Source organism: Vespula pensylvanica, chromosome 12, assembly GCF_014466175.1.
Source record: "Vespula pensylvanica isolate Volc-1 chromosome 12, ASM1446617v1, whole genome shotgun sequence".
In the NCBI taxonomy this organism is placed as follows: Eukaryota; Metazoa; Arthropoda; class Insecta; order Hymenoptera; family Vespidae; genus Vespula; species Vespula pensylvanica.
In genome coordinates, this window is record NC_057696.1 from 4,488,881 (window position 1) to 4,510,117 (window position 21,237).

The 21,237-nt window shown below is 35.6% G+C and overlaps 2 protein-coding genes across 2 annotated transcripts; both read right to left on the reverse strand.

Annotated features, from left to right (window-relative positions):
* Positions 1-4,267: 4,267 nt before the first annotated feature.
* LOC122633391 (lateral signaling target protein 2 homolog) lies at positions 4,268-20,059 on the reverse strand. Its single transcript, XM_043821213.1, has 6 exons — positions 19,403-20,059; positions 8,531-8,953; positions 8,076-8,432; positions 5,575-7,922; positions 5,202-5,491; positions 4,268-5,101 (listed from the first exon to the last, which is right to left on the reverse strand). Exons 1-6 carry the CDS (start codon positions 19,436-19,438, stop codon positions 4,821-4,823), a joined length of 3,735 nt encoding a protein of 1,244 aa, XP_043677148.1. The 5' UTR covers positions 19,439-20,059; the 3' UTR covers positions 4,268-4,820.
* A 110-nt stretch (positions 20,060-20,169) lies between these two features.
* LOC122633395 (acylphosphatase-1-like) lies at positions 20,170-21,201 on the reverse strand. The gene is made up of 4 exons (XM_043821219.1): positions 21,014-21,201; positions 20,928-20,944; positions 20,605-20,714; positions 20,170-20,532 (listed from the first exon to the last, which is right to left on the reverse strand). Exons 1-4 carry the CDS (start codon positions 21,093-21,095, stop codon positions 20,418-20,420), a joined length of 324 nt encoding a protein of 107 aa, XP_043677154.1. The 5' UTR covers positions 21,096-21,201; the 3' UTR covers positions 20,170-20,417.
* Positions 21,202-21,237: the final 36 nt, after the last annotated feature.

Below are 21,237 nucleotides of genomic sequence, written 5' to 3' on the forward strand. Positions count from 1 at the left end.
ATATATATATATATAATTTATATATATACACACACACATCGGACAGCGGATATATAGATAGATTAGACGCTAACAGGCTCGAGAATAATTTTCTTCTTCTTCATTGATACTTATTAGAAGATGAAAAATGTGTTTCTCTTTTTTTTTATTTTCTTTACTTTACTTTTCTCTTCGTCTACCAAAATTCTCTGTCGACTCCTATCTCGCAATAAATTAGAGATTCGTCTGAGCTAAGAAAAAAAAAAAGAAAAAAAAAAGAAGAAAAAAAGAAAACGAGAATAAAAAAGAATTATTTTAATTAAAAAAAAAAAAGATTAAAACGAAGAAATTCCTTTGGACTTAAAAAAGATTGACGAAACAAAAAATATTAAAAGTGTAGAAAAAGTGAAGAAAATTAAATACAAATAAAAGAGAATAAAATAGAGGAAAAAAAACTAAAAAGAAAAAAAGAAAAAAAAAAATCTTTTAATAAAAGAAATAAAAAAATTAAAATAAGGATATACAGTATATACGATTAGTAACGATATCACGGAGATTAAAATATTTGCATATTATTTACAATAATGATACAAAAAAATAATCCTTCTCGGACTTCACAATAATCCTGCAGATTGAATTTCAACGAGGAACTTGGTCCTGTTAGTTTTTATTTTTCTCAGCTCTCAAAATCATTACTTACGAGACAATAGAATTAAAAGAGAACGCTAATTATATATCTACATATATTTCTCCCTTGATTTCTTTATTCTTTCTTTTGCAAATGCGGAAGGGCCAAATCGTGTCTAACGGATGAACACTGAGATTTTGATTGGTTCTCGAGGATGTTGTTATCCATATACGCGGAGTGAAAAAATTCACGTAAAAATCGGAATGCTGGAGCTAAAAAATATAAACGAGGAATAATATCAGCCTTCTGAAAAATCTCCTACATGGTATATATATATATATATATATATATATATATATATGTATGTATATACACACACCATACGTATGTACATATACATACATATATATGTATATGTACATGTATATGGTAGATGTATAATCATTTAATCGTATCCCTCTCTCTTCCTTTCTGCCCCTAATAGGCCCTAACACATGCCAGCGTAATTAGAATTTTATTATTGACAGTGAACTGCTGTGTTATTCGTTTTCTTTTTCTTTTTTTTTTTTATTTCCTTTCCTCTTCTTTCCTCCCTTTTTTCTTCTTATTCTTATTCTTATTCTTCACCTTAGTCCTTTGTCCATTTAATCTAAAAATACTGCCAGTCACCGACAGTCGAGTGCGTGGCCATTTTAAAAGCAATTACACAACGAGTATAAGAATATAATAATCGCTAACAAGGAAAACGTACACGATCTTTCTATTTCTTATTACTTTTACCCCAAAAAATTGTCAAACTTTGCATATTATCGATTTCGATATATTTTGTTCGTTATCGATACGCATTTACGACGACGAAATTCGTAAAGGAGTTTATCAATTCAATATAACTCCTCATTTAATTTACTTAACAATTGCGTGTAACGCGCGCCTGTCATGTTATATACATATATGTATATATATAGAGAGATTATATATATATATATATATATATATATATATATAGATTATATAACATGCCTCGTCGCATCACGTTTTTAATTGTATTATTAAAAACGTCGTTATATTTTATTATATTTTATCGTCTAACAAGAAAGTAATCGATCAAGAGCGAAAGAAAGTACGTTATTAGAAGAAAAATCTTTGTGTATGCCTATATTATTTTAAATTTTCTTAATAATCCATCATGGCAGTAATAATACTAATAATGATGAATAACGATGTGATACATCTTCTAAATCGTAAAATACTTTATATATATATATATATATATATATATATATATGTATATATGTATATAAATTCTAATAAAAAAATGGGAAAATCTTACGATTAAAAAAAAAATAAAAAAAATAAAAAAAAAATAAAAATAACGAAAAGTTCTCCTTCAAAGTTCTATCGATAAGGAGATTTCTGATAAGACTGGATACGTAACACTGTGATTACAATGTTCTACGAATCGTACGCATGTACACACGCACGAGAATTTTATAAATAAAGAAATATTTTCTCTTAAAATTTCTTTTTTGTTGAAACATTAAAAATTTCGATTTGTCTGTGTGTATGTGTATGCCGTTCCTTTTTTGTTCGATTCAACAAAAAAATAAAAAAAGAAAGAAAGAAAAAAAAAAAAGAAATGGTAGATTATCTCGTATTTACATGGACTACAATGAACGTTCGTGCCTTATTAAACGTATGCACATAAATATATAAATGAACTTTTATATTTCGAACGGTCTTAATAATCCACGTTAACACATATACACAAACGAATTGCATCGGCCTGTTATACATTCTGATTAGGATTCGTTGCATCAAACAAGTATGATGATGACACACGTTCCACATGAGTTTTCCCAAAAACTATTTTTTATGAGTCACTCATCTATAAAAAAAAAAAAAAGTCTCTTTTCTGTATATAGAATCATTAGAAAAGTGATGCAAGGAGAACGAAACTTATTGTCACCGCAAATGTTTGGCACACAAACGACGCAAAGATGTGCCGATGATACACATTTTCTAATCGAATTTCTTCTAATTTGTTTTTTTTTTATTTCTCGTTTTTTGTTCCTTTTTTTCTTTTTTTAATTATCTTTTTTTTCCATTTTGCCGAATGCCGCAGGATATGCCGCAGTTGTGTATGTATATAACTTTCAAATACACGTTTCTGCGTATAGCGTTTCCACCTAATTTCGTAGCACGATCAATACGCGTGTGCCATTCGTACATAAGCATTGAATTCAAAATTCGCATCATCCTCCTTGCTTTTCTTCTTTCTTATCTAATATTATACATACATACATACATACATACATACATACATACATACATACATACATACATACATATATATATACGTACGCACGCACATGTGTATAATATTAGATAAATATATATGTATATATATATATGTATATGCGTTATAAGCATCTTTCTCTTTCTGTTCCTGAAATATTTTCCATATGTACACGCATACGCTCTCTCTCTCTCTCTCTCTCTCTCTCTCTCTCTCTCTTTTTCCAGTAGAAAATGAACGAATAGCTATAATAAAATATACAGGGTATTTTGTAACATATACAGGGACACACTTTATAGCGCGGACGAGATAGGATGCACCAAAATAATGAAAAAAAAGTTTATATAAACGTGTATCCCATTTGATCTTGACTTAATTGAAATGAGATATTAAAGAGCGTGTGTACACATACCTATGCGTGTATGTGTGTTTTTTTTTTTATCATATATCGTTTTGTTTTCTTTCTATACGTTAACAAAACAAAAAAAAAAGTTCTCTATACAACAACGCGTTCGAGTTACATTTTGATATTTCACATACGGTCGATCGATCGTTTTCGCTATCGAAATAAGATAATCGCACGAGTAAAATCCTTGGGTGAGTTCAATCGTTAGAAAAATGAACTCGGTTATAGGTTTATCGTCGGGCAACAACGTGCTTTTTAAACGTCCATCGATTCTCTTTTCTTTCCTCGAACTTGCCAAAGGTCGTACTCGAAGATACATCACTTAGCTTAGATTTTAGTGGTTGCATAAGTTCCAATGTTTTTGATAAAAGCAAATAACAAAATGGTTCCTCTTGTAATTAAAAAGATATCTTGAAAAAATAAAACGAAGCAGGCGATAGAATGCAGGAACACGTTGTGTTTCACTACACACTGCATATTTTCACATTATGAAATATACACAATTTGTTTTTTTTTTTTTTTTTTTTTTTACATATATTGATAAATTTGTTGTATAAGGAAAAATATAAGAAAATTTGTATAAAACGCGTTTCAGCCCCATTTCCTACATTCTATAACAAATAAAAACATCTTTATAAGTGATAATAAAATTCTACGAAAAAATAAAAACAAAAATAAGTAATAAAACGATTATATGTTGCTGTACAAAAAAAAAAAAAGAAAAAAAGAAGTATAGTAACAATTCTTTTCCTATTTCTCCTTTCTTTTTTCCTCTCCTCTTTTCTTTTTTTCTTGTTTTTTTCTTTATTCTTTTTTTTTTTAATTTTTTTTTATTCCTTTTTTTTTATTTTTTAATCAAAATTATACGCAAATATAAGACTATCATTTTATGTGCAACTGAGATTACACTGAAACGATTCTATTTGCGGCTCTGGGTCATAGAAGTTATTACGGCAGGTCGATTGAAAGATATAAAGGCGATTATTATTATTATATATTCTTACTATTATTAATGAGAGGTATTAATGGAATTTGCGCCATTATCGACTGTACGATTTGAGCATATATACGTTAATAGCATATCTAGTAATAACTCAGTTCTCCGACTTCGATCGATCGATCGACATATGTACGTAGAGAAGCAAACATTTTTCATAGAATGTTATTCTTAAAACCGTCGATTAATCTCAAAGATCGGAGACACGAAATTACCAGACTCATTAACACGTTTGACATGAACGTTCGCGGAATACGTCGTTGACACGGTAAAAAATAAAAAGTAAAAAAAAAAGAAGAAGAAAAAAAGAAAGAAAGAAACAAACAAACAAACAGACAGACAGACAAACAAACAAAAATATATAAACTGTTCCCAGAAAAGTTGAAAATAAAAAGAACAAACGAAGAAGCAATAATTTGTCGTTTTGAAATACGTTTGTCGTGTCCTATAAGAAAAGCGTAAAATTTATTACGATCGATAATTAAATTCGAAAATCGTTAGAGATGTAATCTATTCAACTGGTGGGTGTGACTTGAGAAACGGTAAACGGCGTCACCTGGTAAAGGAAACATCTATTGCAGACTCTGACAGGCTTGGTATGCCCGTAACGTGGTAAAGGAACATTGTTGCTGCTACAACGACCGCAAAACACTTTACCACAGTTTCTACAATGATGTCTACGCCGTACGACAGTAAATCCTGCTTGACAAGCCATGCACCTAGGTGCATCGTTGTCTGGCACCCACGCAGGTGCTCTTTCGACGCATTCCTCGCCGCGTTCCATTGCCGGGGAAGCTACAAATAAAGCAATACACAAGATAACAAATGAAAATCAATAGACAAAATATAGGAAGATGATATTTCTTCTAATAAATACGTATAATGTAATTTCTACTTTGTTCGTTCGCAGGAGCGTTCTCCTCTTCGTCCTCGTACTCCTGCAACGAGTTCTGCCGATCGTGATTGCTACTCGTGCCTAACGTGTGATTCGTAACGACAGCTGGCTGACTACTGGCCGACACCAAACATTCTTGCTTTGGCTCTTCGTCCTCTACCGTTTGACTACTATTCATAAGAAAGACGCACTTCAGGATATTCCGAAGGTCCGAAGCAAAGTTTGTTTGTAGTTGATCGGCTACGCCGGCTATACAGACGAACAAGCGATGGACGAGATCTTCCGAGGACCTAATCGTGATTTGAAAATCCATTAGAAAAGTCTATTGAAATTTCCACGCGAGATGTGGATCGAATAAGAACAACGTTCTTACCTAAATTTCGCTCTAATCTGATTTCTATTCGCGATCTCAGCAGCTTGCATCGCTAAAGCTATCTCCTCGTCGTCCTGACAATCGCTTTGAAACTCGCTAGTTTCCGAACTGGAGTCGCAACAGCTTGAACAACTAGAACTCGAACCAACGGCCTCCGTTGTTTTCTGCGACTGTTCCGAATTGAAAGATTGCGTTCCTGTGACCGCTGAAGGATTCACCAGTCTCGTGGTACGTGGAGGCCTTTGTAAATTATTGTCTCTTGTATTCTCGAGCCTATAACATGTATTTGGTGACGTAACGGGAGATATCGTTTCCGTCACCAGACCGCTCTTGTCCGTTCTAGGCCCTAAACCGTCGTTCAACAGGTCGTTAGGACTCCTATTTCCAAGTTTCCTCTTGGTTTGTTCGGATCGATAACTCAGTCTTTCATACCTGTCACGTTTCTCAAAGTCCTTTCGCTTCATACGAGCTATCTGCTCGGACCTAGATCTTCTGTGATCCAAAAGCTTTCTACTCTGTGGCGAACAATTTCTCGTCGACTTCGATAAGTTATAATTTCGTTGTCTCGAGCTGTCACGCGACTCGAAATGTTGAAGCCTTGGACTCGCGTGCGGACTGTGACTACCGAAGTTTGGCATCTGTCTCGTGTTTTGGCTCGGATGCAAGCTCGCACCGAAGTTGGTCAATCGTGGATTCAAACACCTGTCTATCGAGTTTGACCTTGAACTTTCAGTGCTCGGGGTCGACTGAACACAGTGATTACTTCTTGTAACCTGCTGACATTTGTGAAGGCCTTTGTCGTGCTTCCGCTGATGACGTCGTCTTTGCTTATTGTCCTCTCGGACTTTCCTAGCAACGACCTTTTCCTGCGCGTATCTCTCTATCTTATTTCCCATTTTTTCGATATTCTGTGACGTAGACGGGCAGTTCTCGCACTTGAGATCGCTCCAGAATTCCTTCCTCGAGGTCGACGCGTCTATATTCAAATTGAGATTCTCCCAATTTTCGGAATAATTCAATTGAAAGCTGGTCTGATTGGAGTCGCAGAGCGGCAGGTGCCCATTACCATAAGCCAAACCAACGAACTCCTCGTTGGTGCCATCGAAATTTGACGAAATCCTTGGAATGTTTTTACTAGAATCGTTGTTTCCCGAACTCAAAGGAGTCACGTCTATCGGATGATCCAAAGGCGTGATGGTTTTCGAAGCTCTTATACCGCACACGCAAGAACTTTCGGACATGTTCGAATTCTTTCTTTTCGGCGAGCTTATGTTCGAGCAGGAGTAGCTGTTATTCTCCTGCGTGTCGTCTTCTAAAGCACGCTCGTCCTCCTGAATCTCATTGGCGAAAGTTTTCTTCTCCTCGGGACTTTTATCGTACAAGCTCGTGTTCTCCGAGGATATGACCGTGCATATTCCCGAATCCGTTTGCTCGGAGATCTCGTTCTGACATTCACCGTCCAACAAAAGATTCGAGAGAGTCTTGTTTGCCTCGGAGATGAGTTTCTTCGAGTCCAGATCCGGCAGAGAATTTTGAATATGCACGGTTTCACCCGTTACATTGTTCTCGTGAGAGACCTGATTGAGTAGGTACTGACTTTGAAGAATCTCTACGTTTTCCGAGTCAGCGAGCATTTGAGAAATGTCAGGAGTGAGGAAGTTTTCCTCCTGCCTATTGATCTCGCTCGTACTTTCCACGGTACTAAAAATACCGTCCTCGACTACTACTACACCTTCCTCCCTGACATTCTGAATTTCTTCTTTATTACCGTTCTCGCTCGATACCTGCTTTACGGGACAAGAATCGCGATTACACGCCTGTTGCTTTTTCTCTTTCGAACTATTACTTTGTACTATGTCACAACGCACGTCTTCTCGAACACTTTCCCTCTCACTATTATCCTGTACCTTCACGTTATTATCGTTACGAACTACAACGTTATCACATCCTTCTATGGATATGTTATTTAAGTCCTTGGGCCCATTTTCCTCGTTACTTCTCGTCTCTCTCTGATTCCTCTCGCGATCCTTCTTCGATCTCCTTTCCGCCGATCTTTCTTTGTTCTCGTCGTCCAACGCTTGGACCGCGTCGTTCGCCACCTCGTCCATATTATTCCCTGTGTTTCTCGTTACGGTATAGAAATCTACAATGAAGTCTTTACAATTAGGATAACCGGTATAAAAATTGTGAACGAATTCCTCGAGATCGGGTAAGTCCTGACACGTGGATTTTGTCGACTGGCTGATAGGACCCGAGGGTTCTTCGTTCGAGCACAATAACTTCTCCAGCATATAAAGTTCACGATTGTTCAGAGTCCAAAGTAGTTCTCTTATCTTCAAGAGAAGAGTCTACATGGAAAAGTAACACGATCATGTTAATTATTAAACACTTATCAACTTAAATTTACACGAGTATGTATTTCAAAAAGGAAGATACGTTCGTATCAACTCTTCGTATTTCAATTAGATAATTACTCCATATAAATGGATTAACAAGCCTACCCTGAATGGCCTGAACATTTCGCTGATAGTATCAGGAGAATTCAGGCACAAGGGACCTCCAGGTGGGGCCAACAAGCCGGATACAATGGCCAAACGTGGTATAGTGAACATCAAAGCAGGTTCGTAATTATCCACGTCTGCTTGACTCAGCAAACCTCGTTCGAGGGCTCTTTGCAAAGTCTCGGAAAATAAAACGCAAACGAGCTCCTGCTGCTCGTATTCCTTCGTGGACTTGACCGGTACCATAGCGCCAACGTAACAAAGCTCAAAGTCAGCGAAGAGCCGATCGAAAATCTTTAACGATTCGATCAGCTTCTCTAAAGATGGTTCCAAAGGATTTTGAGTTTGAGAAAGATACTGAAAAGAAAACAATTACAGAGTGTGATCAAATTATTCCTTCGAGGAGAAAGAAAAAAGAAAAAAGAAGAAATCTTTTTCGTTCCTTCCAACGGTACCTTTAAATTCATGTGGCCTTTCAACGCATGCTCTCTAAGCAAATTTCTCACGATCTCCAACGATTTCGTGAGTGCCGTTGCTAACGGCCTCATAGCAGAGCTCTCAGATTCTCTGTTCATGATAGACGATCCAGCAGCCAAACATTCAGCACCGAACCACAGTTGCCCAGCTAGATTTTCCTGCATCACGTCATCCGGGAATTTTACTCTAAAGTCCCGATTAGCTCTACTGTCTGGTATCAGATCGTCCATAATCTGATTACATATCGTCAAGACCTTGTCCTGACAATGTCGCAGCTGATTCACCAAAGTGGTACATCTTTCCGGCTCCTGACGTCCATCGAAAGAATCCAGCTCACAGGCAATTGCGTTTAGGGATTCATCGGCGTAAAAGAACTGAGCCAATAAACTGGTATCGTCTCTCTAATCGAAACAATACAAACAAAAGAAAAAGAAGAAAAAGCATTACGTATCTATCATATTTAATGAAAAGAATCAAAGAGGTGTCTGATATTAATAATAAATCGCTAGATCAAAGGCAGTATTTTTAAATAATTAACATCACTTAAAAATCCCGCCGCAAGAACCAGATGGCGTTGTACGTAAAAGCGGCAAAATTCAAAAGGACAATTTCGTCGATTGACTCTCTTACTCTATTACTTAAAGATCTATCTCATAGACATAGGGTAATCATTAACGAATGTGGCGATAAAAAATAATTTCTTCCAACCCTTGTTATTACCCGCGTGATTACTCGCCATTCGAAACTCCTTCGACCCGTCGATGGCATCGACAGAAAAGGCGATTCGAACGATACAATTTATAGACTGAATTGCCCTTTGCTCTCTTTCATTCCAAGCATGATTGAAAGTTCGAGATGCAACTCAGCTTCGTTGCAGAAACTTTCGAATATTTCATGTTTCTTCTACACGTACAATAATGTAACGAGAGAGAGAGAGAGAGAGAGAGAGAGAGAGAGAGAGAGAGAGAGAGAGAGAGAGAGAGAGAGAGAGAGAGAGAGAGAGAGAGAGAAGCAAAGAGAGAAAGAGAGTGAGAGAATAAAACAAGTCGGAACGAAAAATCATAACAAGTTATGTTTGCTAGAACAAATATTGAAATAGAAGAAGATAAGTTGACGTGGTAAAACATGAAGCTCGTGTACCGAAACAGGCTTCTCGACAATCGATTACACTTGCATTCCATTTAACGACGGCTCGACCAAGTAACTCGTTCGATGGATTGACTAGCGTAAAATTCATTTTAAATTGAGCTCATGCTCGTTCGACATTAATCGGAATATTGGCTCGAAGAGAAACAACCATGGCTTTTAACGGTAGACAAATTCTTACCGTAATAATTTCTTTTCGATTTCATAAACATCTTCGCTTTTCTTTTTAAAGATCTAAGAATCGAAAAATTTCACAGACAGTTTCGACTTAGTGACGTGATGTCCAGAAAAAAATATATGATAGAAAAATATCGAGACGCTTCTGAATAATTCCCTTTGTTCCCTAATTCTAATCGTTTGCGTGGGCCCCCTCTCCCCTCTTTCTAAAGTTTCAAAAGCAATATCTGAGAACGAGGCTTAGAAAGCGTGTCGCCAGTTTCTAGTCTTTTTATTACGCTAAGCCAGGACTGTTGGTCGACGCTTTAACTAAAAAGTTTTATCGAAGATAATTAATCCTTTCTTTTTTCTTTTTTGGCAGATTATTAAATTGCGAAGAAGGAAAAAAGTTTCGCAAAAAGTTTGAAAAATTGCAATATAAAAAGAATGTTTATTCTTCTTAATATCGTACGGTCAAAAGATTATAGAAAAAAAAAAATAAATAATAATAATAATAATAAAAAAAGGTCCTACTTTTTTTCTAAATCTTTAGAAATTATTTAAAAATTATTTTTCTGCAATGACAGGCAGAGAAAAAGTAAGTATATCTACTCTTGGGAAAAAAAAAGAAAAGAAAAAATCTCTTTTATATAATCTAAATTATTTTAACAGTAGCGTATGACAAACAAATTTTTTTTTTTTTATAATCCAAAAATGGCTTACGATCAGGCCATTTGCATAATCACTGATTCACATAACAATCTTTCTTCTCGAATAAAATTTATATACTTTTGTGTTATTCTTTCTTGAATACAACGACGAAGACGACTGAGAAATGTATGTTATTGCGACTACATGACTTTACGATAGCATTGAAGAAAGACGTCTATATACTCCAACACAATTCTTCTTATATAACTGTTTAACAGTAATACATTGATTGATTAATTGATCTAATAATGGCTAATGCAAAACATGATTGTAAGTCCATTATTAAATAATATTGTTTGTTTTCTGATTGACATGATCGAGTTAGAGATATAATGTAAATAAGAAATTTGTCAATATCCATTTGCCCGTGTCCCTAGCTTCTTCTTCTTCTACTTATTTTTCTTTTTATTCTTCTTTCTTTTTCTGGCACGCAGCCACCCCTCATGACGTCATCGTTTAGATCGATATTACAGTAGATTCTTACGATAGCTCTCCTACGTACGTAGACAGTATCATAAATTTACACGTTCGTGTCTCGTTTAAAGTATGTTCTTCGAACTATCGTCTTTGTTATTTATGTTCAACTTGTGTATATATCTTCGATCGGCCTTTAGACCAAGCTTATTAAGACAAGATTAGTTAAATACGTTATCAGATAAACGTGTAGACATTGACTGTGATGGAAATCTTCACGAAAATTAATCGAAAGAGAAAATATAATTAAAACGATAATATGCATATCGTTATATATCATAGATAAATAAGTCTAAATTAAATAGAGGCGTATTTAAGGTGGGGCGTAGTAGAGCACGTGCACTGAGCACTGTCAATGCCAGAAGCGTCTCAAAAAAGCCGAAAGAATTGATGTTCGTAAAATATTTTATATAATGAAGTTGTTTTCTTGTTTACCTCCAAAATTGAGATCGTATTTAACAAAAAAAGAAAAAAAAAAGAGTTGGGTGTGGAATGATGTTCGTGTAGAGATGAGGAGAGGAGGGAATCGTCGCAATAACTTCCGCGCCTGTCTAGTAGCTATTTACATCTCTAGATATATCTCTAGATACATTTCTGTTATTAACGTTTATATCGATAATTAAATAAAATTCACGAGATAAGACAAGGAAAATCGAAATTGAAAAAAACAAGAAAAAGAAAAGAAAAAAAAAAAAGGATTAAAAAATAATCATCGATTTTTATCTTCTAACACGATAGAACACGACTCGTATATTCCTCTACTCTTCAAGATTTCAATCGATTCCTTTTATCAACTTTCTTATCGCATATTTGCCTGTATGTTAAATACAGCATTACTCCTTCCAGCCATGTGTTTCATTCGTCTGTCATCTCGATGAATCTACTCTCTTCTTTCTCTTTCGTCATTGTGCATTCACGTCTGTCTCTACTGTACGTATGTGTCTACATGTATATATTGAAATAATAGCAAGGAAAAATTTCATTCCAATAAAGAAAATTAAATATGTATGTCCTTCATCGTTAAAACTATCGATCGTGTATTTTTGATTCTAATATATTATTCGATATGACTAAGCGTTGATAAAATCGACTGTTTACACGCACAACTTCTTTCTTTTTCTTCTTTAACCTTTCTCTAGTACAAAAAAAAAAAAAAAAAATAAACGACGTGAATAAGTAAAAGCATATGCATACACACACACACACATATATATATATATATGTACGCGTACATATTCTTGTGTTTTTCAGTACTGCTCGCAAAATTATCTGATAAGGATTTTAATTGTATTATATCGCGTATCGGATAAGCGCATGTAACGAGACGCTGTCGAGCGATAACGCGTGATTCGCTAACCAAATGGCTCAAATAGAATTCAACGAAATATTTACTCCTTTTGTAGTTCAACGTATTTCATCCGAAAATAAGCTTAGAGAGAATTTATTTACTCGTTTAGATAAAAAAGTAAAACACAGAAAAAATAAAACAGATTCAATGGTCGAATCGTTCATTAATATTAATTATTGCAATCTCGTCATATACTTATATTTCATCTAAGAAATCGTACGTTTCACAATAAACATTTAATTAATTTTCTCTAACTTTTCTACATATTTTACTTTCTTCTGTAGTCAATCTTCTCTTCTTTATCTCTCTTATCAAAAAACGAATGAAGTTCGAGTTCACAAGTTTAAGTTTTTTAAGATGTCATATCTCTCATAATCGTACGACATACAATATATATATGTACATAATATACATATGATATTCGTAATATCATCGATATATATATATATATATATATATATATATATATATATATAGCGAGGTCTTTGTAGTAAACACTATGTAAAATTACGTTGCCAAAGTTAATTCACGTGCATTTATTTATTCAACGGAAACAACCTACACGTGTAGGTATCCGAACCAACCACCACGTTGTTGGTGATATTTGCAGCGTTCTCTGTACGATGCGGTTAACGAGAGATAACCGGAAACGATTAGTTGGTTTCAATCTAATTCAACATTGTACGTTACTTATGAAAGAGTGATCAATCGATTTTCATCGAACATTCGCTGCCGAGAAAAAAATCTCTTTCTGAAAAGTAAATAATTATACCAAGAAATGATAACAATTTATAAATAAAATTTCATTATGAAACCAGCTAACCAAATCATTTCTGTTATATTTCGAAGATAATATCAGAGATGGATATTGATTATAATTGAGATGATAATACTATAAAACGGAAAGAGATTAGCCAGGTCATTGCAATTTGTGACGATATACATACAAATCGAAGCTGGTAATAAGAACGATGACAATGGTAATAATCTTACTCCATTATGCGAGATTATGTACCCTTCCTCGAATCGCTCGTATCTAGGTCACGAGAAATACCAGAATCACTGGCACACCACTCTCCTCAACTCGTGTGTTCTCTCTCTCTCTCTCTCTCGCTCTGTTATATGCATGTACATTCTCGGTACAAATGCATTACAACACGCGAACTAAAAATCGACCATGATCTTCCAAAACTGACCAAATATGTATCTACATCAAAGATCATTCCAAATAAACAGAGTCAAGATTACCAGTCATAATAACTAAAGAAATAAAAGTCGATTTTTATAAGGAGGAAAAAAAACGAAAAGAGAAATCTATCCTTCGTTTCCTTTAAATTTTCTTGAAAAATGACACGACGAGAGAGCTTCGTATTTTCTCTGTAAAGGTTCGAAAGCGTACAAGGAAGTAATAAAATTAAACGTGTAACGAAAGAACGATCGCGTGACGTAATGGAAGACATTTTAACAAAAGCTACGAATATAAGCAATTCCTTCCTGTTGCGTCGTACGGGAATCAGAATTTAAAGCAACGAATAGTACTGCCACGACAACGACAACGACGAAGACGACGACGACGACGACGACGACGATGATGATGATGATGATGACGACGATGACAATGAAGTCGCGAGCGTGTGCTTCGTAATTTTTCGCATAACTACACGCGAAAGCGAACGCAATTTCGCGAGAACTCGACACAGAACTCGCATGGTATGTTAAAATACCATGCAAATTATTCTCTTAAACGTCGACGATAGAAAATTGTCAGGGAAATCGGTGAAAAGAAATAAGGGCAATATAACTTCACGAATATAAGCATCGATATACATCGAAAGAGAAACATCATTTTATTTGTAAAAAATATGAAAAAGAAAATAAAAAAAAAAAAAGGAAGAGACTAAAGAAATAAAAGAAGACTTGCATGTACTCGCTCGTATCGATGCGTGTCAAAGTTGTCGATTAGAAGAAACGTGACGGGAAGAGACTACGATTTAATCATTCGTTTTCTTTTTAACCCTCTCTCTCTCTCTCTCTCTCTCTCTCTCTCTCTCTTTCTCTTTTTCTCTTTCTTATTATCTAGAATGATTTTCTATTAACAGAAAGTTACACTGTCGACATCGGTGCGATTAGAAAACAAATATTAAAGGAAAACGATAGAGTCGTTTTGGAATCGCATACTCTTACGAGTAGAAAGATGGAATTATAAATAATGTTTAGGAAATAAAAAACGTAGCCATGTTAAATATTCAATAAAAGTGTCTATAAATTTTTTTAACATATTATATGTGTATGTATGCGTATGCATGTATACGCGCACATGCTTGTGTATGTGGGAAAGAGAAAGAGAAAGAATACGCATATACATAAGATTGAAAAGTCACGGTCTCTCTTTTATCGGTCGTTTAATTTTTTAAACGAGTACGCATTATCAACAACGATGTGTGTAAATATATGTATATACGTATGTATATAAGAGAATAAGCACGTTGCTTTTATGACCTTCGTCGTCGCCGTCCTCGAGCTTGCGTACGCTACGAAGAAAACAAGAAGCTTGTTCGATACACATGTTTCTTCGTATGCTCTTTCTTCCTCTCTATTTCTTGTGCTCTTTCTCCACTAGATCATATTCATGAGCGTAAAAAGAGAAAAGAACGATAAAAAAAGACGAAGGACCCTCGACGAAAGCTTCCTTTTCGATAAAAATCGACTTATCGATTTGCTACGATATCTTTCACAATATATACTACACACAATCGAAGTTACATTAGAAAGGAAAATAAAAATTTATCTCGACGTTTAAACGTCCTGTATTTCTAGACAAAGGATAAAAATGTGGGGGACGTAAATGTAAGATAAAAAAAAAAAGGAGAGAAAAGAGAAGATTAAAAAACGAAGAGGAAGAAAAAGAAGAAGAAGAAGAAGAAGAAAAAGAAGAAAAAAGAGCAGACGACTTTTTAGGATCGTTGGACGTAGATGGGCTCGGATAATAAAGTCGTTCCGTGCAAATGAGTCATCCCCAATATCGTTGACCCTTTCTAACCCTCAACGTCAATATGTAGATACACATATGTAACTATATACATACATACATACATTTATATATACATACACATTTATATACACCCCTTCTCCACCGACCCCTCTTTCTTGAGTCACCCTTATACGCGTCATGGTTACTCGTAGAACGTAGACTGTACTCTCGTACTCACACTCGTGTTGTAGTCGAATGCTCACCCCTGCGTCAATCCCCTCTCCTTTTCTCTTTTCCTCATTCATATGCTCATAGCTAGTGATCCACTTAGCGTGACGTACTACCTCCCACCCTAAACTCTCTCTTCTATCTATCTATCTCTCTCTCTCTCTCTTTCTCTTCCCCCTTCTCTCTTCCTCCTTCTCTCCCTATCTCTCTTTCTCTCTCTCTTTTTCTCCCTCCTGTGCGTTGGCTTTTTTAATTAAAGCCTCTCTTTCTCTCTCCCTCTCTCTCTCTCTCTCATCTGTCGAGCATGATAATTTTCCAGGCCGCAAGGAGAATCATCGGAAAATCATTTTTACACGATATTAGTTACGTTCATAATTACAATGATAACGCGTGTCAACGTAAATTTATAAAATGTGTGACACTACTAGCACAGATAAAACTTCCAAATATTAGATAACGATTATATTGAATATATGACTCAATTAAAATTCTTCAAAAACTAAACGCGTTCGTCTAATTTCGAGAAAAAAAAAAAAAAAAAAGGAAAAAGGGGGAAAAAGCAGGGATTACTCGTACCGTAATCTATTGTTTCCTGTAATTCTCGTAATTCTTCGTATTCACGCGTTTTCTATAAAAGGATGATCGCTTTCTTTACAGGATGAAACCACAGACCGCAACCGTTATCGTGAGAGTTATCAATCCTTTATTTTTTCTTTTTCTTTTTTCGTTCTTTTTTCGTTTAATAAAAGATTTCGCACGATCATACCGTCGTCATTGTTCTCTCGATATAACTAAAAGAAACGAACTAACTAAGAGATACATATATTTTTCAATTGGCCGCCAAGTCGAAGCTTTCGAGATATCGAGAAAAGAAAATGGAGAGAATTCGCACGCGCAATTTTTTTTCGAAATGATCGACGCGCGTTTTCGAGATATCGAAAAAGGCCGACGAAAATTTCACGCGCGTCTATTCGAAATAATCGACGCGCGTTAACTTTTCTCATCACGTAAAGATAGTTCTATTCGGTATGTTAGGCACACGTGTGTTTCGAGTTGAACACCATCGAAATAGAAAATCTAACGTGTTTACACAAAGAGTGTGACAAAAGAGAAAAGTCATTCGCTAACTTTCCGACATCGTTCGAAACGCACGCGTGTTTGGGAAACAGCGTCGAAGAGGAGGAGGAGGAGGAGGCTTGCTACGTGATGAGTGTCTGCTATCGTTATGTATTAATTACAAGGAAAACACAGCATTTAATTATCGTACAATAGATATAAACAAAGTTCTACGTATCATGAAATCGAGCGCCGACATGAACGACACGAACGCGAATTTACGAGAATTTTGATCGACGTGCATATAATCAGGAATGTTTTTTGTCATAAGGATTTTACGTTAATTAAAATTGAGTTAACGAGATGCTGGAAATTCTCTCTCTCTCTCTGTCTGTCTGTCTGTATTTATCCGTCTATCTTTCTCAAAACTGAAATTTCGTGAAAAAATATTCCAATTCGAAGTTCATTAAAATAAAAAAAATAAAAAAAAAAGTCGAATCGAATTCGCTGTATTCTCGATCGACTAATCGTTATGACGTCATATTTAATTTAAGGAAGCTATAACGAGTAATAACTAGATATTAAGATGCAATCGGCGGGAAACAACGAATGCCAACGAATGAGTAAGCGTAACAGAAGCAAGTGTACCAAAACAGGAGGTAAATACGAGGAATGTGACGAGTTAGGCTCGTCGACGTACGAGAAATACCTTGGAAATCTTACTCGCTAAAGTCGTAATAAAAAGATAAATGAGAAGAAAGAAAGACGAAGAAGTAAGTAAGTAAGTAACGTGCAAGAAAGAGAGAAAGAAAGATCATCCTTTTGCATGATCTTTTTTCAACGAATTATTTTACAGCACGATGTCAGCTGGGATTTCCCGCCATTATCCACCTGCAACATTTATTAAATTATACCAATCTATCAACGTTTTTTTTTACCGAAATTCATTTTCCAACGTGTATTACAAGAAGAAAAAAAAGAAAGAAAGAAAGAAAGAAAGAAAAAATAAAAATAACTTCGAGCCAGCTAACAAAAGTTTTTCACAAGCTTACAATTTTAATTACGATAGATTGCACTTTCTTTTTATATCTTTTATCATCCATTATATATACCCTGACATTCATCGAAGCGGTAACGACTTGGCACAATGACTGGGCAACGAAGAAGGAACGCATCTGCGTACAATTTGTTGTCAATGAAATCATAATTCTTTTCCTAACTCGATCGAATCCTATAACGAAACGATTAGAAACTTATCGCGCGGGGAAAAGAAAAGAAAAAAAAAAAAGAAAAGAAAAGAAAAGAAAAGAAAAGAAAACGAAAAAGAGGATCTACGATTTAATCTCGTCCCAATAATTACACAGCTATTCTTTAGAAATATATTAAAACGCGTTCTATGAAGGATGATTGAATCAACGAAATCGTCGAGCGTAAAACTGATTTTTTTACGGATATATATATATATATATATATATATATATATATATATATACACACACGTAAATTTGACGTATGTGTATATATATTATAAAAATATGTATATACGTGTATTTTATAAAGGTGTAGTTGCGTGTATATTATAAAGATGTATGCGCGTAACTCGAAGTAGACGGAAATGACATAGGTCGAAAGGCTTGCTTCGTTACGATCGTTGCTTCGTGTTCCCGTTGAAAATGACGAAGAAACCGATCGTAACTTGGTTGGTTCTGCGTTAAGCGGACTCTTTCACCTGCCGCGTAACCTCGACACGGCCGAAGAGATATCGAGTGACAAGACGCGTATATACATATAAACCGTATATACACATAGCTATAACGCACACATACGTTAAAAAGACGCTACGACCCTCCTCTTTCTCTTCCTCCTCTTCTTCTCCTTCTTCTCTTATTCCTCGGGTTTCTCTCTTCCACCATGTTGTGTAACATCCCGAGTAAACGTTTTCCACAAATTTCTTCGTTCTCGTCCTTTGAGAAACCGACCTTAATTCTCTCCTTTCCTCTTCCTCTCTACGAGTTTCCTGCTTCTCTCTCTCTCTCTCTCTCTCTCTCTCTCTCTCTCTCTCTCTCTCTCTATCTATCTATCTCTCTCATGCGCGTACTCAGTCACTCACTACTCTCTTTCTCTCTCTTTCTATCTATCTATCTCTCTCTCTCTCTCTCTCTCTCTTCCTCTTTTTCTACTTGTCTAAGGACGTGATCTCACTCACGTTCGTAATAACGCTAGCGTTCCTCTGATATGTAAACAAAAAGGAGGACACACCAACAACCTTTTTACGAATCACCAATCTCTTTCTTTTTTTGTCCCAGAAGGAAGAGATCGGATTAAAATACGTTTACGAGTCGATGATGTAAAAAAGTGGGAGAGAGAGAGAGAGAGAGAGAGAGAGAGAGAGAGAGAGAGAGAGAGAGAGAGATCTTTGATCGAGTTGGACGAAGTAAGAGAAGGGTGGTAGGCTTCGACAACGTGAGAAATTTAGTAAAACAGGTGGCAACAGCATGCAGGTGGTAAAGAGAGGAAGAAGAGCTGGAGACGTACGTACGTACGTATGTATGTATGTATACGAGAGAGCGCATACGTTCGATTAATTCTAAAAAACATGCAAGTTGCAGATACAAACGGATGGCCTCTATTTAGTATGAACAAAAAGGAGAGATAAAAAAACAGAGAGGAAGAGAGAGAACACGTAACGATGCAAGAGAGAAAGAAAGAGAGAAGAAAATGTAAAGGAAGCAGAACACGATGTATATAGACAGAACTCACCTTAGGCCTGTAAAACCACTTTCTTATGGACTCCATCGCGCATCGAAATCGCGACAATGTCTGCCGTTATCACGGACGAATCGTCGTCGTCGTCGTCGTCGTCGTCGTCGTCCTCCTCGTCTTCTTCGTCGTCACCGTCGTCGTTGTAGTCGGTGCGTATCCTGATTTCAAGTCAATCTCCACAGCGAGCATAGCCAAATTTTTCTCTTTTCAGCTGGCACGAAGGTCGCTGTTGCTACTACTGCTACTACTGCTGCTGTTGCTGTTACTGCTGTTACTGCTGTTACTACTGCTGCTATTAACTGCTACGAGGTAGATACGACGAACAGATGCAGAAATACGAGGAGCCTTCCTTTCGCGATACTTCGAACGGCCGAACAACCATCGAACGATCTTTCACTCACTCACTCTCTTTCTTTCTTTCTTTCTTTCTTTCTTTCTCGCTCTGTCTCTCTCTCTCTCTCTCTCTCTCACCTCCTCCTCTTCGCCTTGCGCACGAGAAACACTCACATATCCGAAAAGAGTAATCGCACGTCCATGAGACCGATGATGACTGACCGCGGAAACACGAAACGCAACTACGCAACTGGTTCGCTGCGCATGCGCTGACAATAGCGCCACCTCTGCCGTCATCAGCGACATCTGCTTGCGTTTTCAACTAACGCGGGCTATTTGAACATAGGGAACGATCACGAACCAAGATAATTTCTACTCTCGATTGTTACAAATTACTTTGAAGGGCGGTAGAAATAATTATAATAACTAGCGATTATAATATTTAATGTTTATTGCCTCCTGACGATATTAACTTTTGATAAAAAGAAAATTCGATATTTAAACTTTGAAAAATTATACTAAAACTATATTAAGCAATGTTATTGTAATTTTATTTATGACATATTTCTCATTGTGCGATTAAAGCAGAGGATAAATAATCTTGCATTATTGGCAAAAGAAATCCTGATATCCAAATAAATAAGGCAACTCTAACAATTTCATTTCGTACTTTGAAAAATTATTTTCTGATATCGAAGCTTGTAAAGGATGGGTTTGTGATCTCTTTTTCATTCCGAAATATTGCTTTCTCGATGGCTGACTGAGGGCTTCCTGTAGATTGCAACCAACGTTTCCTAAAAAATTATTGAAGATATGTTAATAAATATAAGGTGCAATGAAATTGCTTGAATATGATCTCCAAGTACATTTCTTCCACTTTTGTTGGTTCACCCTCCAGTTGTCCAACTACAGTTCCATTATCCGTATTCATACACCAGCCTTTTAAACCTAACTCCTGACTTTTCTTTTGAGTATACTACATTAACAAATAAAATAAAAATTCTTGTCTTAATACAGAATTAAATAAATAAGCATCTAATTTAGTACATAATTTTATAAAAAAAAAAAAAAAAATCATAGACGTAAATTTATACAAAAATCAATAGTTTTCGTATCTTCTATATATACAAATGTTCAATTTAAATCGGCATATGCGCTCCAGAGATCTTTGAAAAGAGATTCATCATACCTTTCTGAAGAAGACACCTTAAAATATAAATAAAAAATTTAATTAATATTTCTACGTTGATTTAATAAATTTTTGTTATAACATACCCTGCACTGTTCCAAATACTTCAAAATCTAATGACAAGAGTTTAGACATTTTGGCAGACGTTATAAATTGACGAGAAATCATAAAAACAATCACTATGAATGAAGGTAAAGCTGTCAATTGTTTAAATGTATTAAAAAAATGCTTAATGTGTAATTATGTCTTTTTTCTTGTACATAAAATACTGATAATACAGATGAGAATCCTCGTGTAAAATAAAGATAGA